The sequence below is a fragment of the Protopterus annectens genome, chromosome 5.part0 (genome assembly GCF_019279795.1).
Source record: "Protopterus annectens isolate FY-2018-M chromosome 5.part0, PAN1.0, whole genome shotgun sequence".
Lineage (NCBI taxonomy): Eukaryota > Metazoa > Chordata > Ceratodontiformes > Protopteridae > Protopterus > Protopterus annectens.
In genome coordinates, this window is record NC_056735.1 from 1,646,991,537 (window position 1) to 1,647,014,903 (window position 23,367).

At 43.8% G+C, this 23,367-nt stretch overlaps 1 protein-coding gene across 5 annotated transcripts in view; it reads left to right on the forward strand.

The window, feature by feature from the left end:
- DYRK1A (dual specificity tyrosine phosphorylation regulated kinase 1A) overlaps window positions 1-23,367 on the forward strand; it is a 2,602,610-nt gene that overhangs the window by 2,279,495 nt on the left and 299,748 nt on the right. For all 5 annotated transcript variants that reach the window (XM_044071432.1, XM_044071433.1, XM_044071434.1 and 2 more), the window contains one exon: window positions 2,011-2,317. In XM_044071432.1, the coding sequence (XP_043927367.1) occupies window positions 2,011-2,317 (307 nt within the window). The remainder of the gene's footprint in view (window positions 1-2,010; window positions 2,318-23,367) is intronic.

Sequence of the window (23,367 nt, forward strand, 5' to 3'; positions counted from 1 at the left end):
GGGAAGAGTAACAGGCACTTGGGAAGCACATTTCTCTGGTGGAGATACTTTGTGTGATTGATGGAAGGGAGTGGGGCTGCTTAATGGTAATATGTCTGTGCTGAAAATGAGAGACAGCCAACACTGATATCTCATCACAATCCCCCTTCCAGCTCTGCAGTGCAGGCATCTGTATGGACCATAGGACTAAGAAGAAAACCCTCAAACCACCCATAATGGCTGTCTAAGTAATGGCCTTTCCATGTTGAACCTTGCCCCAGTGATGGAGCGCAAGTGGTCTTGTTGGCTGGGAGTGGGCTAATGGTTGACTGGGCAAAGAGTGTAAGAAATAAAATCTTTATGTGGAGGTTCACCTTGCTGCCATTTCTAATTTTCACCAGTTTCTCCTCCTCCTTCCATTGTTTGGGTCCCTGCCGTTTTTTTCAGGGCCTGAAACATTTTGGTCTGTCAGACTCTTGTCTTTTTTCACATTATAGATTGACAAAATGGCAGAAGCTACACATAGGTATAAGGTCATAGGGTCAAAATTAACATTCTCTATTCCCTCTGAATGGAATGCAAAAGGCCTTGTTACGGTTTCCTCCAGGAACAACTTTATCCCTGGTGTCTGTTTTGACAGTATCATACTCCCTATCAATGTTAGACCCTATAATGTCCTTTCCAGTGTCACCGTTTTTGGTGATTTATTTTTTGGTGATGTTGACAGTCCTTATACCAGTGTCAGTGTTTTCCGTGCTGACTTTTTCAATATTGGTGGCCTGAGCATTGGACCTTCCAGCTCCAGGGCCGATGTCAGGGTATTCAACTCTAGGAACCTGGGTACCACTTTATTTTCATGACATCATCAGTTAATTGCCATTTTTGTACAGCACCAGCAGCCTCAGCATTGGAGTTTTTCTTTTCCACAGTGACTTCAGACTTGTCTAAGACTTTTCTCAGTGGTTTACTTTAAAGGAGCAGGCTTCACTGCCAACTCCCCTGTCTGAGGTCCTCCACCTTAGCCTCCTAAAAAAAGGCCTAAGAAAGCTGTTGCTAAAACTAGGCATCTGGAGCATCCCTCCATCTTTCCTGTGAAGGATCTGAATGATGAGAGGGGCTAGCCCCCATCCCCCAGGATGAAGGAAATTGAAAGTTGAGAGAAGGCAGTCTGACAAGGCTGTGGAAGGTTCACGGGTTCCCAGAAGGTAAAGGTTGCCAGACCCTCTCCATTTAGATGTTATTTCAAATCCTTTCATTTAGAATGTCCATGTTTAGATTTACTTTGTACTGTCATATACTTCCAATCACAATGTCACTAATTACATTCTTGCAAATATAACAGGTTTGTGTTTTTAGCCATCTTGCATAGATACTGTTTTGAACCCTTTTAGGTGTAACATATGCTTACATTAAACTGCCTTTAAAAACTGAGAATACTGTACACAAGTTCATTTCCTCAGCAGTTCAGAATATCGTATGTCACGCCATTAGAGTCCCAACTATTCTCTCATCTGTGACACCAAGCTTGCAGCTCTAGAGAGTGAGTAGGTTTATGATCCTGATGGAAGAAAGAATGGCAGATATAAAAACATCTTGCTGTGTAGGCTTTTCCTTTCCCAGAAGTCATGAATATAATGGACAATGTGCTATGAAAGCTAGGGAAATAAATTCTTAAGGAAGGTATTGCAGGAATTCATGCTAACCCGAGATGATGTGCACTGAGGAAGCTGAATAATAATGTCAAGGTGAAAAGCAGATAAAGCCTACTTTACTTTTATTTTCCAGTGCAGAAATCATTTTGAAGGTAGGAGAATATACTCTGGAAAAGTTATGTTCAGAATATAATTGTCCTTCAAAACAAACATTAAATTGCTTTTCAAAGCTGGTTATTTCTGTGATTTTACTGAATAGTGTTGAATTGTAGATGAAGGCTGAATATACGACTGAAACCTAACATTGATGAATGTTAACAAAACTGGGTATTTCTTTAAGAAAAACATTTTCATTGTTTCTAAAACATGTTTAACATAGGAATATAAACCACCTGGCACAAGAAAACTTCACAACATTCTTGGAGTAGAAACTGGAGGTCCTGGGGGACGTCGAGCTGGGGAGTCGGGCCACACTGTAGCAGATTACTTGAAATTCAAGGACCTTATTTTAAGGATGCTTGACTATGACCCCAAGGCTCGAATTCAACCTTATTATGCTCTTCAGCATAGTTTCTTTAAGAAAACTGCTGATGAAGGGACAAATACAAGTAACAGCGTTTCAACAAGTCCAGCTATGGAGCAATCCCAGTCATCAGGAACAACTTCTAGTACATCTTCAAGCTCAGGTAAAGTACATAAATTGAATTATTTTAGTATGTGTCCTGCATGCTCATCTCTGAAATACTTGTTTATCTCAAAAATGTATAATCTGCTTGTTTCGTCTATGTACAAGTTTGCTTTATTTTGTTATTTACATTCATACAGTGTAAAGTCAACATCACCTCACAAGAACAATTTGCTGTCTGATTACAGTGGCATAATGATTGCTGTTTTGCAGGAAATTTAAATTGCTAAGCAGTTGTAGTTTGTTGTCATAGAATTTCATAGAATGTCATAGATGTGAAGCTTCACTGGGGATTGACAGGGCCTGCTACCAGTATGATTTGATATTCTTCTGCAGTTTTGATGTTAAAGAGTTACAAATCACATTTAATTTTACATATCTCAGACAGACTCTGTCGCATCACATCTCCGTTGACTTTTTGCCTTTGTGTTTGTACCCACTTCTCCTTGTATGAACTTCAGAAGGTGCCCACGTTAGCTGATCAGATGAACGGATGTCTCGGAAATCATCACACATTATGCCTCCTTCATATCATTTAATGTCTGCTGACAGAGATGTGAAACTTGATTAGATAATCTCAGTATTTCTGCTTTAACTCTTGAAGCCTTCTGTCCGAACAGCTTGATCACAAAAGAAAATGAGGCTTGTATAACTGGAAGAATGCACACCATGCGGTTCAGGGCTCAGTTTCCAGCAAGTAGTATTTTTATTCAAAAGAAAGGAATCCGGCAAAAATATAGATGAAAAAAGTTAACATCTGAAGTATTCAGCTTAGCAGCACGATACATCTGATTTTTAACCACATTTCTGAAGGCGGACAGTGAGTGCATAGTTGCCTGATGCAAGTAGCTGTTTCTCTTCACAGGTTTCCTATATAACTCAGTTTCACTAGATCCGTCATCACCTTTTCTAATTGTCATATCCAAACGGTTTATCTCTTGGGATGACAGTGAACAGCAGGACAAACAGTTAACCCAATTCCAAAGGATCCTAACAAGGTCTCGTACTGCAATAATCTGCTCTCCCCAAACTTATGTGTTTAAACAACCCCTGGGATCACTAGCGCTCTGGGATCAGAATGCAGCAGCAATTACTCCCTGTCTAACCCATAAATCAAACTTTAGCGTTAAAAATTAGTACTCAACATAATTGGAAGTGCCTGCAAAAGTACAACACTGAAACTTGTAAGAGGCTGGCGCCAAACGTTAAAGAGTGGTGCTAAAATTAAAAAATTTGAAAATTTACCATTTCTTGGGGGTGGAATAAACCCCGCTCTTACCTCTGACGTATGCGAAGTTACAAAGTTACCCAGGTGTTCCGCCATTTCTTATGAGTCACTGCTGTGATCCTGAACCCAGGCGGTAGTCTCAATAACAGGGTTCGTATGCTATATTTTTATCTTTGTTTAAACATATTTCTGTGAATATCTTAGCGACTCATAGTGGGCTTATTACAGTTTCATTAGGGTACTGTCTTTCATCTGAAAAGCAGTTGCTTTAGGAGTAAGAAGGCTGCGTGCATAAGATGTTTTGAGCAACTCAGTGCATTTAATGTTAACGTTTGCTATGTAACATGATGTTATTGCAGGCTAGCAAAGTGACTGTTTCCTACCAGAATAGGTCCTAAATGTAGCATATATTGTTCTTTTCTTAGCGTTAGCTTGTATGTATATGTTAGCTATTTAGTAAATAAGAAGGAGCGCTAAAGGGATATTAACCTGGAACCACTACTTGAAACTGCATATTTGCCTTTATCTGCTTTTTGCGACAAGTCCTGATTCCTGTATATGCTTTTTTCTATCTGTTTCTAGGTGTGTATCACTGTGTTTGCCCCTGGCGAACTTAAACAAGTCCCCAATTGAAATAATATTTTTGTGCTTACAAAAGCAGTTAATTTCTAATTCAGCGAACAGCAGGACAAACAGCTAACCCAATTCCAAAGGATTCTAACAAGGTCTCGTACTGCAATAATCTGCTCTCCCCAAACTTATGTGTTTAAACAACCCCTGGGATCACTAGCGCTCTGGGATCAGAACGCAGCAGCAATTACTCCCTGTCTAACCCATAAATCAAACTTTAGCGTTAAAAATTAGTACTCAACATAATTGGAAGTGCCTGCAAAAGTACAACACTGAAACTTGTAAGAGGCTGGCGCCAAACGTTAAAGAGTGGTGCTAAAATTAAAAAATTTGAAAATTTACCATTTCTTGGGGGTGGAATAAACCCCGCTCCGCTCCCCGCCCTGCCCCCATATCCCACCCGCCCCCAGTATAGCTAAATTTATAGCCAACTAACCACACCCCCACCTCTATTTCGTTAGCCAAACAGTTTTTGACTTTAAAACTCCTCCCATCCACCCTCCAATAAGTTATCAAATTCAGAACTCTATCGCCCAAAGAAAATGAAGTCTATTACACCCATTACAACTAAACTAACGCTAAAAATTGTACCGTGTATCTTACTTCTCATTATCAATCTTTATCTGCTAACTAGATATGAAGGACAGACACTCTCAGGTTTTTATTACCCCAGAAGCCAAACTAGTACCTCCTCACCCCCTATCTGTCTCCATAATCATACTATCCATCTGCCTAGTAAAATATACCACCCCACTCATCACAACCCCCTCAAACCCAACCCAAAATACACCAAATCCAAACATGAACTTAAACTATTATTTAAACTCATTAGACTATTAGACTATCTAAGAAAAAATATAACCATAGATGGGGATATCCATCCAAATCCAGGCCCCACACCCTCCACAACTATAAACAGCCAACCACTTACCTCACCAAACTCCCTTCAGATATACCACTTAAATATAAGAAGTTTAAATAAAAAGGTCCATGACATGCACACCCTCATAGCAGTGTACCTCCCAGACATAATGTGTCTAACAGAAACCTGGCTAAAACAAGGGACCAAAGATAATGAGGTAATGCCACCAGGCTATAATATATTTAGAAACGATCGACAGTCTAAAAAAGGAGGTGGCGTTGCGGTGCTCTATAAGAACACACTGAATGTCACTACCAACTCGCCTCAACCACCTCAAATCTCAAATGCTGAAATAATAGCACTAAAACTAAAAATAAACAACAACAAAAATATTAATCTAATTGTGACCTATATTCCCCCCGGAGACAACTCTGATACACTTGAGCACATCCTTGGCTGGCTATCAAATAACTATCCCCAAGAAACCATTATCCTAGGAGATGTTAACATAGACTGGACTAAATGCTCCTCAGAAACCAATCCTACCCATATTAACCTACATGGTTTTCACCAACTAATATCTTCCCCTACCCGAATAGGTAATAATAAGCAAAAAGAGAGCATCCTGGACTGGATCCTCATCAGTAGTCAACCACACACATATTCAGCAGGGACCCTTCCAAACAACCTTAGTGACCACCTCATCACCTATATTAGGAAATCAAAGTCTATAGACTCCAATCCACCTATGTATAGGCTAGTCAGAAATAAGAAATATTTTGACCTCAATAAATTTCTGATAGAACTTCAATCATTTAACTGGGCACCCCTTAAACATCTCCTCTTAGAGGAAGCTGTACTTCTTTTTAACAAAACATTTCTAGCCATACTTAAGTCTCATGCCCCCATAAGATCAATTAGAGTAAAAACCAGGATTGCACCCTGGTTAACAAAAAATACCACATCTCTAATTAAACTTAGAAACAAAGCATGGAGCATATGGCGATCAACCAAATCAACCTCGGACCGCATTAAATTCCAACAACTAAGAAATGAAACCAAAAAAGCAACATTATCTGACAAGAAAAATTACTATTGCCAACTCCAAAATAAACACCAAAACAACCCTAAAAAATTCTGGTCTGGATTGAACAATCTTCTCCACCCAGGTAAATCCTCTACACCCACCCCAAAGCAACTAAGTGACAAAACCCCTGAAGAAGTAGCAAATTCCTTTAACAACTTCTTCACTGACATCATACAATCCCTAGCTAATCAACTACCGGTCACCAATACTATAAACACAGACAACTTCCAACATTCTCAATCCACCTTCAAATTTCAGCCTGTCCCTACTTCCTATATAAGATCCTTACTAAAGAAACTAAAACCAACTACTCTCTCTGCAGATCTTCTCCCAGCTGAATATCTACAGATAGCAGCAGATGCCATTGCTTTCCCTATCTCGACACTTATCAATAGAACCATAGCAGAATCTAAAATTCCATCTTTATGGAAAATATCCCATGTCATACCTCTCCACAAAGGTGGTCTATCTACAGAACTATCAAACTATAGGCCCATAGCAATACTGTCACCACTAGCCAAAATCATGGAGAAGTGCATACACAAACAACTTCTTTACTATCTTATCCACAACAATTTACTAACCAACTCACAACATGGCTTTAGACCCCACCACAGCACTACCACTGCTCTTCTCTCTTTTACCGATACTATCAATCACAACAGAAATGACAGAAAAATATCTTCAGCACTGTTTCTTGACCTATCAAAGGCCTTTGATATGGTGAACCACCAGCTACTCTATCATACACTAGATAATCTACAGCTTGATAAACAAGCTCTAGACTGGTTTATAGGCTATCTCTCTGATAGGAAACAAGCCGTCCTTTGGCAATCAAAGCTCTCTAACCTCTTACCAAATACCATAGGGGTACCCAAAGGATCAATACTGGGGCCTCTCCTTTTTACTATCTTCACAAATGACCTGTATAAGGCCATCCCTGAAGCCACCTGCATTCAATATGCGGATGACTCCACATTAGTTTGTTCTGACACATCTCCTGTTAACCTATTATCCAAAACTCAATCCTGCTTTATATCAGTAGAAAATTGGCTGTCAGAACGTAAACTGATCCTGAATCCAAACAAAACAAAATTACTACTATTCCATCCCACGCAAAAGATCACACCTCTATCCTTTTCTATCTACTCCAAAAATGGGACTATCATCTCCCCAGACCCCTATACCAAACTACTAGGAGTCTCCATAGATAACAAACTCAAATTTGATATTCATATCAACCAGACCATTAAAACCATTAACAAAAAACTCGGATCATTATACCGGATCAAATCATTTCTAACTCCTATAGCAAAAGTGACACTGGCCCGCTCACATCTTCTCTCCACCCTCCTGTATGCCTCTCCTATGCTTACTAACCTCAACACATCTGAACTAAATAAACTAGCACGCTGCTATAATCATATTGCTAGATTTGCCACAGGAATGCCTTACAGAACACATCACTGTATTAACCTAAGAAACCTAGATTGGATTGAATACCCTAACCTTCTAAAACAGACCCAACTTATAGAAGCATTTAAAATCCTGAACCAACCTGAAAAAACACCAGCTCTGAATAACTTAATCAAACCCTACAATAATCTCAGTAGTTTGCGTTCCTCAAACAAACTCCTAGTTCAAACAATCAAAGCCAACAATGTAGGGGGCGACTCACTCTTTACCAATACCATTGGAAAAATATGGAATTCCCTCCCTCCTAGCCTCTCCTGTATTTCCTCTTTAAATTCTTTCAAAAAAAAATGACATCTCCATTTAAGGTCAAACTGGCTCTGTCAGTGCTCCAATCCTGACTAATCCTTTCTCCATTTTGTATAGATCTTCTCCCATGGGCACCCCCCCTATTTTACTTTTTTCTCATCTCCTCTTAACTAAAGAAGTTTAGTGCTCAATAGGAGAATTAGTACACTGGAAACTGTGTTGATTTTTTTGTATACTCATTATTGTATAATACTTTTACACTTTTAATGTTTATTTTTTAGTATAATTAACACCTTACTGTATCTCTTCTTTTGTATGAATGTAATTATGTTTTTTGTATTTTTTTCTTTTGTATGATCTTTATGTATTAATTACTGTCACTGTGGAGCTTTTCTCCCCAGGCCTCCGCTGAAAATGGACATGTAATCCAGACGGACTATCCCGGTCAACAAATGTAAAATAAATAAATAAATAAAATAAATAATTTAGAAATTGTAGTAACCACTGAAATAAATTGCTGGTGAAACGTTTGTACGATGCATGTGCTTAGCATTAAGGAAAATATGAAAAAGTTGCAAAGATTAGACTGGATGTTGAGTGTCATACTTTAAAATACATGTCACTTCAGAAAGCTATAACTTTTTTTATGGAAAAAAGATGATGTGCTACATGCAGGGCAGACAAGATTGAAAACTTAGTTTGTAAAGTGGTTGGGATTTTATTTGCAGCAAATATGTGCCCTTTAATGGGATTTATCCCAAAAACCTGTAGAGCATGTATATTATCTCTAAATGGAAAATTGCAGATGTGCCCCCTCTGCACAAAAGTATAAGCAAGAGGGGAAGGTGTCAGCTGAAAACAGCCACTTTAAAAGCAATTGTTGCATACCCTGAGTGGACTATATTAGCAGCAGCAATTTTTTACAACCAGATTTTTTTGAGTTGGTAAGAATGTTACTGAGGTGCAGTTAATGCACCCCTGCAAGGTTTATCCCTCAAAAGGGTCTACAAAACAGTTCTGAACAGTTTGGAAGTAGCTATTGTAATGGCAGACTGAGAAGATTTGAGTGTAAGAATTGGGCCTGTTTCCAAGCAGTTTGCTAACATGCAGATCAAAAACAAAAGCTGCAGAAGCAGAAATCCAAATACGTTGCTGAAATAATGAGCATCAGCAATTACAGGTCAGTGTTTCATATTCCTCCTGTTTTTCTAGAAGTTGCATAAAGTTAACTGAAAAGTGCTTATGTTTATATTGTGCAATTTCTTTGAAGTGACATTACTTGTTAAGTCATAACAGTGTTTGTTTGCACCTTTATTAAAGCTTATGAAAAACAATTTGCATGGAATATTCTTAGAATAGTGTATTACTGATATGTGTAGTAAAGACATGTACAAGAGGCCTTGGTCTTTGTGCCCCATGTTTTCCTACACTCGGTCAATACCATTCCAGTACCAGACCACTTCCACCCTATATTGTTAAAGATATACTTTATAGGTTCGTTATTCCAGTGTTCATACCCAGAGGTCATCAGTGAATACTGAGTCCTTGATATTGCAGCTGTTTTTTTTTTTTTTTTTTTTTTTGCACCTACTCAGTAGTGTAGTCCAGTTTGTGATTAAAGTCGTCAGTACACTTTACTAATTTTACTGCATATGGCAGATTGTGCCTTATCTTTGATTTAGAATGAGTGAAATATAAGTTCCTCTTTTTCTCAAATACTATGCAATTACCGTTGCTGAATGATCTCTTAAATGTCGGTCTCTTGTTCATAATTGTATTCCCATCCAGTTTACAAGGTTTACATTAATTTGTTCGAGCTCATATTGTTTGACCATACATTTTACTGATTTTTCTCCGCGAATCCTGGCATGCCGAACGGTCGGAATGTCATAAAAACACTGAATTCGACATTTCCGACCGCTCTACACCCTAAAACGAGTGCTAACATGGGTCAAAAAGGGGATGTGATTTTGCGATTTGCAACACTTGCAATTGCATTTTTGAGATGTTGCTGCACTCCTTTCGACCATACCTGCTCAACCATCCACCGGTCGATCATGCAGGTACACCGTTTACAGTTATATGCTTTCTATGCTAGATAGTTTACTTCTCAGTAGCTTATAAGCAGTACTTTACAAACCAAATATTATAGTATGTCTGAATGTGGTAAAGGAAATAAATATGGAATCAACTTATTGAACCTTTTCTATCTGAAGTAGTTACTTCATTTGTTCTGCAACCTGTGGGACTCGGATCCGACCGGCAGCTTTCCAAGCTTCAAGATCCGAGCTCCTAGCTCCTCCCCTCTACCCACAATCCCCTGTCACCACCACACTACCCCAGATCGTTTTTGCCGTGGCTAGAATCACAAGCAGCTTGAGAAGAGCTCCTGAGCTTAGACAGGGAAGTGAATCTTTTTTCAAGAGATTTTCTTAAAACTTTAATAAGTTAAAAAGAAGAGTATTGAGAGTTTCTTGCCTTTTTTTATTTTCGGGATTGCATTTTTATTCAGTTAACCCTTCCCCTAGGTGTTTGGGCGTGTGAGTGTGTGTGTCATGAAAATGGCCGAAGGCCATAAAGCTATTTTTTCAAAGTGCACTGGGTGTGGCCATAAGCTTTCCCCAGCTGATGGTCACACTCGGTGGGTTATATGCCTGGGGGTTGCCCATTTGTCTTCAGACTGCCAGGTTTGCGCAGCCTTCAACCCCCGGGCTGTGAGGGACAGGAGAAACAGGCTTCCCCCGGAGGAGGCCTCTTCCTCCTCTCCCTCCAAGGTGCAGGCTGCCAAGGTAGCTTCAGCACCCCTGATTCCCTCGACTCAGGCTGGGACTCAACCTCCCACTACTGCCTTGAGTACAAGGGAAGTTCAGTCTTCTCCTTCTAGGGAAAAGCACAGGGAGAAGCACAGACACAAGAGGCGAGCTGAGCCTCATCCCTCGGCTCCGCCTTCAAAAAATGTTAAATCGCCTCCAAGGGTGTCCGGACCTTCTCCTTCTCTGCTCTGATCTCCTTCCTTCTCACAGGAGCTGGAGGAGGAGCTCCTATCACCCTCGAGGTCGTCGAGGCGGCCCTCCAGGCCCGCCTCTACGACCTCCTCTAGATCTACTAGGTCTCTCTCCGACGCCGATATGGACAGGATGATGCGTCGGTAATTTGCAGACCCAAATGCAGATGGGGGGGGTGCTCCTGCCCCCCCCCCCTCCACAGGGGGGGAGTGCAGCTTCAATATTTGTCCCGATTTCTCCTTCTTCAACCCGGATCCGGGTTTTTGGAGTCTTCAGATCCAGGCCCTTTCGGAGCCGGGGTTTTGTCCGCGCCGGTGGCCCAAGCCTTCTCGACGCCGGCCATACCCTCGAGTATCTCGGATCCGAGCTCTCGAGGCCGTGGGCCGGGCGTCGGGTCCGTGGGAGCGGGTGCATCTTTGGCGCCGCCTATGTCGGAGAGCACCTCCCTTTCGGATCCGATGGCTTTGGCTCCGACCCCGATCCCTATCTCGGAGCCGAGGAGACTGCTCTCGGGGCCAGAAAAGAGTAGTTTTCCCTCGGCGTTCAAAGTAGTGGAGAGGGTACTGTCGAGGTCTTCCAGGTCCCCGACCCGGGCTTTGGATTCCCTCTGCGCCCCCACTGCATACGGGTCTAACTTCCATCATCCTTCCATCGGGACAGCCTGCTCAGACCCTCCAGTTGGTTTCCTCGGAGGAACACGAGGCCGTTGTCGAGCCCTCTTCTGATAGTCCCACAGAGGAGGTGCCCCGTAAACGGACGTGTAAAAGGAGGCACATGGACTCCCCCGAGTCAGTCACCACAGATACGGACTTAGAGGAAAGGGAAGGTTCCCCAAGGTCACCCCCCGAGTATGTCTCCTTTGGAGACATCATGGAAATGTTGCGTTTAGGGGGGGTGGTCTGCCCAAAAACCTTCCTCGGATGAGTCCGTATTTCTGGAGGCGTTTGAAGCGGGCCCATCTACCTCCTGGGTGTCCCCACCGGCAGATCCCCTGGTAGATCTCCTGACTACCAGGGCTTGGCAGGAACCCGACACCGTGGAGCCTATCCCACGCCGACCGGATAAAATCCTTAGCCCCCCTTCAGACAGGCAGGCTTGGGCCAAAGGGTCTCCAGGTGAAGCCATGTTGGTGGCTCCTGCCACTAAGAGAGAACTCTCCCAGGAGAGCTCCACGGTCCACCCGCCGGACAAGGATTCCCGGGCGCTGGACCGTATAGGGAAGCGGACCTTTGCTTCAGCAATCTTCTCCGTGAGGGCGCTGAATTATATGGCGCATGTCATCAGGCTGCAACAGGATTTGATCAACGAATACACTGCAGCTCCACCTGAGTCCATGTCGGTCGAGGACAAAACCATGTTCTCGACACGTATGGCCACTCTCAAGTCCATTTCAAATACGTCCATGCGGCTACTGTCTTATGCTACGGAGGGAGCCACAAGGGCCAGCGGGGCAGGTGTTGTCTTGAGATGTCACGCCTGGCTCCGTCTTTGTAATTTCGTGGAACCTTTCAAGGCGTCCTTCGCGAACGCACCCTTTGACGGCTCTTCGCTTTTTGGCAAGCCCGTACGCGATACACTAGTCCAAAGCGAGAAGGACGGGAAGACGCTGTCTGCCTTCGGAGTCCACTTCTCAAGCCCCCAACGTTCCTTCTCAAGAAATCAGAGGGGGCAAAAGAAGCTGTGGTTCCGCAAGTCTCAGCATTCCTATCCAGCTTCGGACTCCGCGCCCCCCAGAGGCAGAGGAGGGCAGGGTGGACGCCGGCCCAGAGGCAGAGGGGGGGACCACTAAACTTCGGGTCTAGGGAGCCTTTCTCCGAGAGACCCGCGCAGCAGCCCTGAGGGCTTACCTGACTGTCCAGCTCTGGAGACAGTAGGGGGGCATTTAACGAAGCACCTGTCAATGTGGGAGTCCATCACGAACGATCGATGGGTGCTCCAAATTATATCCAGAGGCTACAAAATTCCCTTCCTATTTCGTCCTCCCTCAGGTGGTCGCCTCCCCGATGTCCCACCCAATCAAAGAGAGGCGGCGACCATAGAGATTTCAAATTTGTTAGAAAAAAGAGCCATCCAGCGGGTCCCCCCAGACCAATCCGGATCGGGCTACTACTCAAGGTTCTTTTTAGTGCCAAAAAAGACAGGGGACCTCAGGCCCATTCTAGATTTGTCCGCCCTGAACATGTTTGTCCCCAAAGAAAAATTTCGGATGGTCACTCTACAATCCATTCTCCCCTTAATGCAGGAGAACGACTGGATGTGCTCTATAGACCTCAAGGAAGCGTACTATCACATTCTAATGGACAGACGGTCCAGGAGGTTCCTCTGCTTCTGGCTAGGGGCCAGTCATTACCAGTTCAGGGTCCTTCCGTTCGGACTCACCTCAGCCCCCAGGGTGTTCACCAAAGTCATGGCAGTGGTTGTGGTCCACCTGAGGCTTCAGGGCATAAGGGTCTTTCCGTACCTAGACGACTGACTCCTCACAGCAACCAACAGGCATCAACTTTGTACCGCGAGAGACTATGTGCTGTCTCTTGCCGACAACTTGGGCATTTCAGTCAACATACCGAAGTCCTTTCTTCATCCTGTGCAAGCATTAGATTTCATAGGAGCCAGGCTAGATTCCCGATCTTCTCGGGCCTTCTTGACCTCAGACAGGCTGTCCAGCCTCTCACTCCAGGTTTTGGCTCTTCTTCGCACCAAAGCTCCGCCGGCGGAGTTAGTCCTGAGAGCACTAGGCTCGATGGCAGCGGCTATTGGCCTCTCTCTCCATGCTCGCCTAAGGATGCGTATATTACAGTGGACACTCCAAGTTCAATGGTCACTGTTACTCCACCCATTGAACACTCCTATCCCCTTGAGCAGAGTTTGCAGGGAATCCCTCCTTTGGTGGCTTCACTCCCCAGAACTCAGGCAAGGGAGACCCTTCGTGATCCCCCCAGGTCACGTTAACTAAGGGTGCTTCTCGCCTAGGGTGGGGGGGGGCATTGTTTGGGCAGAAACGTCCAAGGTACATGGACCCTGTCGGAGACCGCCTTGCACATAAATGTTCTGGAAATGAGGGCGGTGCTTCTAGCGTTGCAGGCTCTCCAAGACCTTCTACCTCTAGGAACGATTGCAATACAGACGGACAATATGTCAGTGGTCTGGTATATAAACAAACAAGGGGGAACCAGATCCTACCCTCTTTGTCGAGAAGCCATGAGAGTTTGGGAATGGTCAATAGCAACGCACATTCTGGGACGATCCAACATTCTGGTGGACAAATTGAGTCGAGTAATTCTCAGTCCTTACGAGTGGTCTCTCAATCCGAAAGTTGCAAAGGATATTTTCCACAAGTGGGGTTGGCCTCTCTGCGATCTTTTTGCTACCCCCCAAAACACAAAATGCAGCGAGTTCTTTGCAATTCTTCCCCCAGAAGGGGAGAGCCCCAGAGACGCTCTGATTCATGCTTGGCCTCCCGGTCTACTCTATGCTTACCCCCCGCTTCCGCTCATGGCGAAGTTCATTCAGAAAGCCGCACGGTTGGGGAGCAAAATTATCCTCATAGCCCCATTCTGGCCTCATCAAATCTGGTTTCCATACCTGCGGTCTCACAGTCTCTCCTCCCCTTTAATCCTGGATCCCATTCCAGATCTGATATCGCACCCAACGGGGGGTGCCCAACACCGAACCTGGTAAACCTGAAGCTCGCAGCTTGGTTGATCCAGTTCCACTAAAGGCAAGGTATCTCGTCACCAGTGAAAACTATTCTGGTAGCGGCTCATAAACCGTCCACCAGGAAAATCTGTAATAGCAAGTGGAAACGATTTTCTATCTGTGCTAACAGCCAAGGTCTCAACCCCTTTACTGTTCCGATTCCTACAGTCTTGGATTTTTTGTCCATGATTTTTGAACAAGGGGCCAGTGCATCAACGGTAAAAGTACAGTTGGCAGCAATATCCCATTTTCATGTGGGAGACGGATTAGGATCTCTAGCATCTACAAAGTTGTGTAAGACATTCTTGCGTGGCGTTTTCCTTCTCAAGCCACCAGTGAAATCCGTGACTCCCCCTTGGGACTTAACCTTTGTTCTGCAAGCCTTAACGAAACCTCCTTTTGAACCTGCAGCTGCTGTACCCCTTAATTTTCTGTCCTGGAAAACAGCATTCTTGGTGGCCATAAGTTCTGCTAAAAGGGTTTCAGAGCTCCAAGCTTTGTGCATGAAACCTCCCTATCTTATTTTCCACAATGACAGAGTGTCTCTCAGGACTAACCCGTCTTTCTTACCAAAAGTGGCATCTGTGGCAAATATCAATCAGACTATCAATTTGCCAGTGTTTTTGAAAAATTTTCAAAATAAGGGAGAATACATGTTGCATACACTAGACGTACATAGACAGTTGCGTTTTTACCTGCACAGGACCAAAGATGTTCGTAAGGCTGATCAACTCTTTGTGTCATTTGCTCCTTCATCCATGGGAAAACCTATATCCAAAGTGACACTGGCTAATTGGATTTGCCAATGTATTTCTCAGGCTTATAAGGCATCAGGCAAAACAACCCCATTCAAAATCCGTGTACATTCCACAAGGTCCATCGCAACTTCTGCAGCCTTCTGGTCCAGGATGCCGTTGGACGACATATGTTCAGCAGCCACTTGGTCTTCTGCTCATACGTTTATTTCTCATTATAAGCTGGATATGATATCTAGAAGCAGGGCGTCCTTTGGCTCAGGGTGCTTGAATATCCTCCCATAGACCACCCAGGTTTCTTTGTTTAGGTAGCTGGGGACTCTGTCCCACAGGTTGCAGAACAAATTAAGTAACTACTTCAGATTTAGAAGTTATGTACTCACCATAACCCTCCATCTAAGTAGGTACTTCATTTGTCTGCAACCATCCTCCCTGCCATCCCCTAACCTGTATCGGGCTCCTCCTGAGGATTTTTTCATAGGAGACTCTCACTCCATGAGGGCACTTTAAATGGAAGGCCAGGATTACTCTGATTCCTGGAAAAGGCTTACCAGCATAGGCCCTTAGCTATTCTCCCCTGTTGAATGTGGTGGGAGATGTTTTGCAGAGGCTTCCCTGAACCCTGACTCGGTTACAGATTTTATTTCCACACTATGCCCCCTTTCAAAAGGCATGCCAGATGTTCCTCTCCACCGGAGACCAATTTTGGATTTATCTATCCTCACACTTATCTCTGACATTAGCATCTGGAATATGTCATAGCAGTGCTAAGATGCCTAGGGTATTCTGACAAACAAAAGAGTCTGTCACTTTACTTCCATCAACTATCTCATCAGTCCCGCTGACTGCACAACAGTCCTTCAACAAGCATTATAGGTTCATCAAACTGCATATGAGGAAGCTGCAATGGTATCTCAAAAATGTGTGGTGGGCTCAGGAATGTCACCTAAACAAGGACTCTCTGTGACAGCATCTACATATCAACATGAAGGAGATGTAGCAGTCCAGTTTTGCATTGATGGCTTCAAGGGAGTTACTCATTCTTATCCTCTATGCAGGCAAGCAATGATTTTATGGGAGACTGCTAAGCCTGCAACTGACTGACTCTTCAGCAAAGGGGGCTGGGAGCACAGAACTCCTCTCAGATGTAAAACCACCAGCTGCCAAAGTATTGCACAAAGGGGTTCATCACACAGCTTTTCAGTTGGAAAAACCTTCATGTCTATGCCTTTCCACCTCTGCCTCTTCTTCCAAAGGTATTATTAAAGGTCAGACAAGACAGGCCAAGGATGATTTGATAGCTCAGATTGGCCTTTCGCAACACTGGTATCAGAAGGACGGTCATCTGCTCAATGTCAAAGCTTCAATCTCTTCATCTCACAGCTTGGCATTTCTGTGTTGAGCAGCACAGCACAGGTTCCAAGCCAACAAGTTTTAAATGTGATTATGGAGCCTAATTTGAGTGTGGCTCTTCAATATCTTACTGAATTATGGGACAAAGGTTTTTTCCTTCTTCCATAATTCATGCGCTGCAGCAATTTAGTTCAAGCAGTTTCTTAGAGGGCAAAGAATATTGAAATATTTGTCATGGAAGACTGCTTTTCTGTTGGCTATTACTTCTGCGGCAAGGGTGTCTGAGTTGCAGGCCCTTATGGCAGTAGAGCCCTTTTGATTTTCCATAAGGACAAAACTATTTCTAGGTGGATTGGCTTTTGCATTGCATTTTGTTATTCCCATCATGGCAAAGAGGTTCCAGCTGGGATTAGGCCTCATTCCACACTAGGGCTACTGCCACCAACAGCATTTCTAAGAAGCAGCTACTTGGAGTTCAGGGGCTGGTTTTGCCACAGCTGTTTTACAAGGCATGTTGTCAGCTCCTGCTACTTTATAATTTGCCAGCCTCCTTACCTCTGCTTTGGGATTCTAAATGTAGATGTGTGTAGGTGAGTTTACATGCTTATATTTTTTGTATATATTTTTTGTATATATTGTTGTATATATTGTACATGTTTTTTAGTGCAGGTTTTTTGGGACTTGTCTTTTTGGGTCTTCTGACATCTGGGGCAAGAAAAGACTGAGGAAATGGCGTCGGTCATGCGCGTAGTACCCTGCACTACGCGCGCAGTCGTCCGAAGCGCCATGACCCGGCGATCAACTCTCCTCTATTTCGGGACGACGGACGCGGACTATACCCAATAGTCAGGACTGCAGCAATGGAATCCTCGAACATCTACATTTATGGTAGGTACAAAACTGTACTTTTCTAGGATCTATATGATTCTTGAGAATATCTGCACCTGTTTATTACAGGTTTTTTCAGGTGATACAGCAAAACCGATCTGAGGTAGTATGGTGGTGACAGGGGATTGTGGGTAGAGGGGAGGAGCTAGGAGCTCGGATCTTGAAGCTTGGAAAGTTGCCGGTCGGATCCGACATCGGATCCGAGTCCCACAGGCTGCAGACAAATGAAGTACCTACTCAGATGGAACGTTATGGTGAGTACGTAACTTCTAATTACTAAGTAAATTGTCTTAAGTAGCAGTGTAATTGCAAAAGACTGAAGTATGTTTAAATCTACACAAATCAACTGTCTCAAAAAAAGCCACACTTAACAGATAAATCCCACAAGGCTCTGTATTAGGCCCTCTCCAATTTTCACTCTACATTAATGACATAACACTAAAACTACCCAACCATAATTATGTATGTAAATAATATACTTGAAGCCAGTGAAACATGCCACTCCCTACAAAGGGCTGTGCAGTTAAAATTTACAGACCTGTGTTACTGGCTTCTCACAGACAAACTCCTTTTAAGAGCAATAAGACTGCCATGTTGTTCACTAGCAAGGAAGATACCATCTTTTCCATCTTTACCACCGTTAACTGATTCCCCAATTCCAGGCATTACACAAAAGTACCTTGGAGTAACTTTTGATGTTCATCGTGTTTCACTGTTGCAGTCATTACACTTGGGTTATCCTGCTGGCAGGCGACCCGCAGTCGGCCCGAGTTCCAGAGTCTTGGTCCTGCATCGGTTGCTGTCGCCTCTTCCCTGACATCAGTGCGCCAGGGGTATAAAAGTTGCAGCCGACGCCATTTTCTTCAGTCTTTCTTGCCGCGTGGTGCCCGAAGCAAAAGCAGTTTGCAAGTGACGGTCGGCCGACTCCTGAGATTTTCAAAATTGAATTTCAGAACCGAAGTCTTCAATAAAGCTAAGTACCCCGATGGGGAAACTTTTTCTTGCTCCAGACCGATGTCAGTAAAAGTTAATAATTGTATTTCTTGTGGGAAGCAAATACCTCATAAGGACTTTCACTTTTACTGAATTCCTTGCCTAGGCCCTGACCACGACGTCACTAGTTGTCGGTTTTGTGCTAGATTCAATAAACGCACTATTAAACGTCGGTTTGATTTTGCCTTACATTATTTTGGACGACGATTTAATTATATAATGCCGTTGAAACAACTGACGACCGGAATGTATAAAAAACGCAAAGACAAAGAAAAAGACAGGCATCCAAGGTCCAAAACCGACGATGAAGCCTCTTTTAGGCCAGTCACCGGTTCGCCGGTTCTCAGTGAGGTGCTTTCGCAGCCCCTGACACCCGCTACCTCAGAGCCACAGGCCGGAACCGACGGCCATGTGGAGACACCGATGCCTGTGGAAACTCAAGGTATTGGGCCTACAGAAACTATGCCCTCAGATGGGTCCGGAGCCGCTGAGCAGGCACCGGATTCTGAGGGTATTTTCAGACCTTCACAGCTTACAATTAAGGCTACTGCAGCAGCAAAGGCAAAGTCCAAAACACCATTAAAAACAATGAAACAAGTGCAGCATTCTCCAGAACAGTCATCCATGCCAAAGAAACAGATGCTTAAAATGGCTGAAGACCTTATTACTTTAATCAGGGGCTCCCATCCCCCTCCTGACAAAAGGCCTAGGCAAGACACTGATTATGATTCCTTTAATCAGGTTTCCATTTCCTCTGATTCTTCTTCTGATCAGGGCTATTCACTCCCTCCCTATGAGGACTCTGATGCTGAGGGTATTTTCAGACCTTCACAGCTTACAAGGCTTCAGCCTCACCACCTGAGGATTATTCTTTTGGGGAACCCTGCACACCATGAGGGAGCATTTCCATTGGGAGAGCCAGGATTATTCAGAATCCAAGGAAAGGCTCAGAGATTTCCTTTTATTGCCTCAGCACAGGCCTCTGGCTATCCCACCTGTGCTTGATATTGTAGATGATGTTTTTTCTGAATCCAGTCTGTCTCCAGATTCTTTACCCCCTGCACCAGTAAAGCCAGACAGATACTACAGGGCCCCTGACTCTCATAAATTCCTTTACAAAAACCCCGCTGCAGACCCAGAAACTATTTCTCATGGTCCTAAAGGGGTTAAAGCTTCCACTGCCAAAAATCCTGTCCCCTCAGATAGGGATTCCAGAGCTCTGGACAGATGGGGGAAAAAAGTTTACACTTCTGCTACTTTAGCTGTAAGAGCTATAAACTGCCAGTTTCACATGCTTAAATATCTACAGTATCTCATGTCATTGTTAAAGCAGAAAATGGTTACAAATATAGAAAGTCCTGACAGTAAAGAAATGCAGGATTTATTGCATGCAGTTGAACAAGTGGGAAAGCATACTCTGCAGTGTGGTTTTGATTAATTAGAGGCTTCTTGTAGAGCCGCAGTTACAGACTCAGTTATTCGAAGACATGCCTGGTTGAAAGAACAAAGTTTACCTGACCATGTTAAAATGAAATTATTGGACGCTCCACTACAGCATGATTCTTTGTTTGGTGTTAAGGCAGAAGAGGTGTTAAAGAAAACGGAGGATAAAGCAAAGTCAATGCAAACTGTGAAAGATTTCTTACAGGTTCAACCACCTAGATTTAGCAGAAACTGGCCTTCAAAAAATTGGTCCTTTCCAGTGTCGGACAGGCCACAAAGATGCAGATACAGACGCCCAAGAGGCAGATCTCAGCCCCAAGGCTCCTACAGACCCAAACAATGGGGTGCTACAACCCCCAAAGGAGGAGAAGACAAATCACAACCTTATAGGAAACAGTCACAATGACTTCCCTCTTCAAATGCCAAGCTATTACCAGTTGACAGCACCCCTAGGGGGAAAGCTAGCACTTTTTTCAAAAAATTGGCACATGATCACCCAAGACCAATGGGTGTTGAATATAGTTTCTCAAGGGTACAGGTTCCACTTCCACACACTTCCAAAACCAAAAGGTATGCAAACCTGCCACAAAACCAATGGGCAGAGGCACAAAAACAGATTGCTGCTCTTATGGATATGGAGCTATTCAAAAAGTTCCACAAGAAGAACAGGGCCAAGGATTTTACTCGCGCCTTTTCCTAGTACCCAGAAAGGACAACGCATGGAGATCAATACTGGACCTGTCAATCCTAAATACTTTCCTGGATGTTCCAAAATTCAAAATGTTAACACTACAACAACTCCTGCCCATGCTGGGCAAAGAGGCTTGGCTAGTTACTTTGGATCTCAAGGAGGCATACCTGCACGTCCCAATCAGACAATCGTGCAGAAGATACCTCAGATTTATAGCAGGCTCAATGCATTATCAATTCTCTGCACTGCCCTTTGGCTTATCTACTGCACCCAGGGTCTTCACAAAATGCCTGGCACCAGTAATTGCATTTTGCAGGCAAAAAGGAATTCAAATATATCTCTACTTGGACGACTGCCTTATACAAGCAGGGAGCAAGGACATTCTTCTAAAACACATGTCATTTGTAAAAAGATTGCTAATTTGCCTAGGGTACACAGTAAACGAAAAGAAATCAAAACTAGTGCCCTCTCAAGAGATAATATTCCTGGGTGCAAGCTTAAATACAACTGCCCAGATGGCTTCTCACGCCAGACAAACAAAGGCAACTGACACATTACTTTCAATTAATGGCAACAAAGACCCAGCTCCCTGCAAGGCCCTGGGTTTCATGGCTTCTTGTATTCTACTAATTCCATATGCCAAACTGCATATGAGGAAACTACAATGGTATCTAAAAAGTGTTTGGACTCCGCATTATCACAGCCTAGAGACAGTCATATCCCTGATTCCCTGCCTACAACAGGAGTTTCGATGGTGGTCCCAGGCCTGTCACCACAACAAGGGACAGCCTTTCACCTTACCTACAGCCAGGCAGACAATAACAACAAAAGCATCATATTATGCCTGGGGAGCACATATGGCATGAAAATGGATTCAGGGCACGTAGACCAAGGAACAAATGCATCTTCACATCAATCAAAAAGAGATGCTAGGTGTACAGAATGCCCTGACAGCCTTCAAGGACCTAATACATCCAGGACAATTATTAATAAAGACAGACAATACCACAGTTATGTGGTACATAAACAAGCAAGGGGGCACACATTCCTACCCCCTATGCAGACAAGCCATGACTTTGTGGAACACAACACTGACCTACCAGGTACATCTGCAAGCACAATTCCTGCCAGGAAAAAAAAAAATACACTGGCAGACAAACTAAGCAGAAACCTCATGGATCCTTACGAATGGAAGCTAAATCCACAAGTGTTCAACATGATAACAAGGGATTGGGGACGCCCAGACATAGATCTCTTTGCCTCCCCTCACAATTGCCAATTACAAAAATTTTGCACAAGGACTTATCACTCTCAAGCATGGAAAGTGGATGCTCTATCATTCAGCTAGAAAAACCTGACAGTGTATGCCTTCCCTCCGATGCCTCTTCTCACCAAGGTGCTTCTAAAAGTCAGACAAGAGAGGCCAAATATTATCCTGATTGCACCAGACTGGCCACACCAGCACTGGTACCAAATCCTAAAGACTTTGTCCCAAGGACCACCTTGGCCTCTACCTCAAATCCCTCATCTTCTGACACAGCAAAACAATCAGATTCTGCACAGTTAACTCAGATCCTTAAATCTGGCAGCAAGGCAGATAATGTAGCCACTCAGACTGCACTTCTCTCTAAAACTGTTATGGGTGTAATTTTGGAAGCCAGGAGGCCCAGCACTAGGAAATCTTATGCAGAAAAATGGAAGAGATTCTGTGCTTGGAACCAGGCACAAGGGCTCAACCCACTGGTCCCTAATATACCTCAGATTTTGCAATACCTGACTGAGATGTTGGACAAAGGCCTATCCTTTTCATCTATTAAAATCCATGCCTCTGCCATTTCGGGTCATTACAATACGGATCCTCCTATTTTTTCACATCCTCTACTACGACAGTACCTCAGAGGGGCAAAGAATATAAGACCCCCTAGGAGAGCACCAGTACCTACTTGGGACCTCAACTTTGTTTTAGAAAAACTAACACTGCCTCCATTTGAACCAGCCAGCACAGCTGATCTAAAATACTTGTCATGGAAAACTGCTCTGCTCCTAGCAATAACTTCAGCAAGAAGAGTCTCAGAGTTACAGGCATTGATGGCTGTGGAACCTTTCGTCATCTTTCATCAGGACAGGTTTTCTCTCAGGACAAACCCAACATTCATGCCAAAAGTGGTTTCCAATGTGGCCTTAAATCAAACCATTAATTTGCCTACTTTCTACCCAAATCCCCAGAATAAAGGGGAAAGACGTCTGCATGCTTTGGATATACACAGGCAGGTACGATTTTACTTGGGCAAAACAAAATCTTTAAGAAAAACTGAGCAACTTTTTGTAGCATATGCTGCAGGATCACAAGGAAAGCCCATCACAAAGCAGACCATCTCCAAATGGATAGGACACTGCATCCGTTTCTGTTATGCACAACATGGCAAGTCTGTGCCTAAGGGCATTAGGCCTCATTCTACCAGAGCAACAGCCACTTCAGCAGCTTTCCTCAGAGGGGTACCAACCAAAGACATTTTAGAAGCTGCAACCTGGAGCTCAGTGCACACATTTACCAAGCACTACCACCTACCTCTCTACTACAAATCCAGAGCAGGCTTTGCCACTGCAGTTCTGCAGGGCTTGTTAACCTCACCAAATCCAATCTAGACCCAGCCACCCAACCTCAGCTTTGGGATTCTACCCAAGTGTAATGACTGCA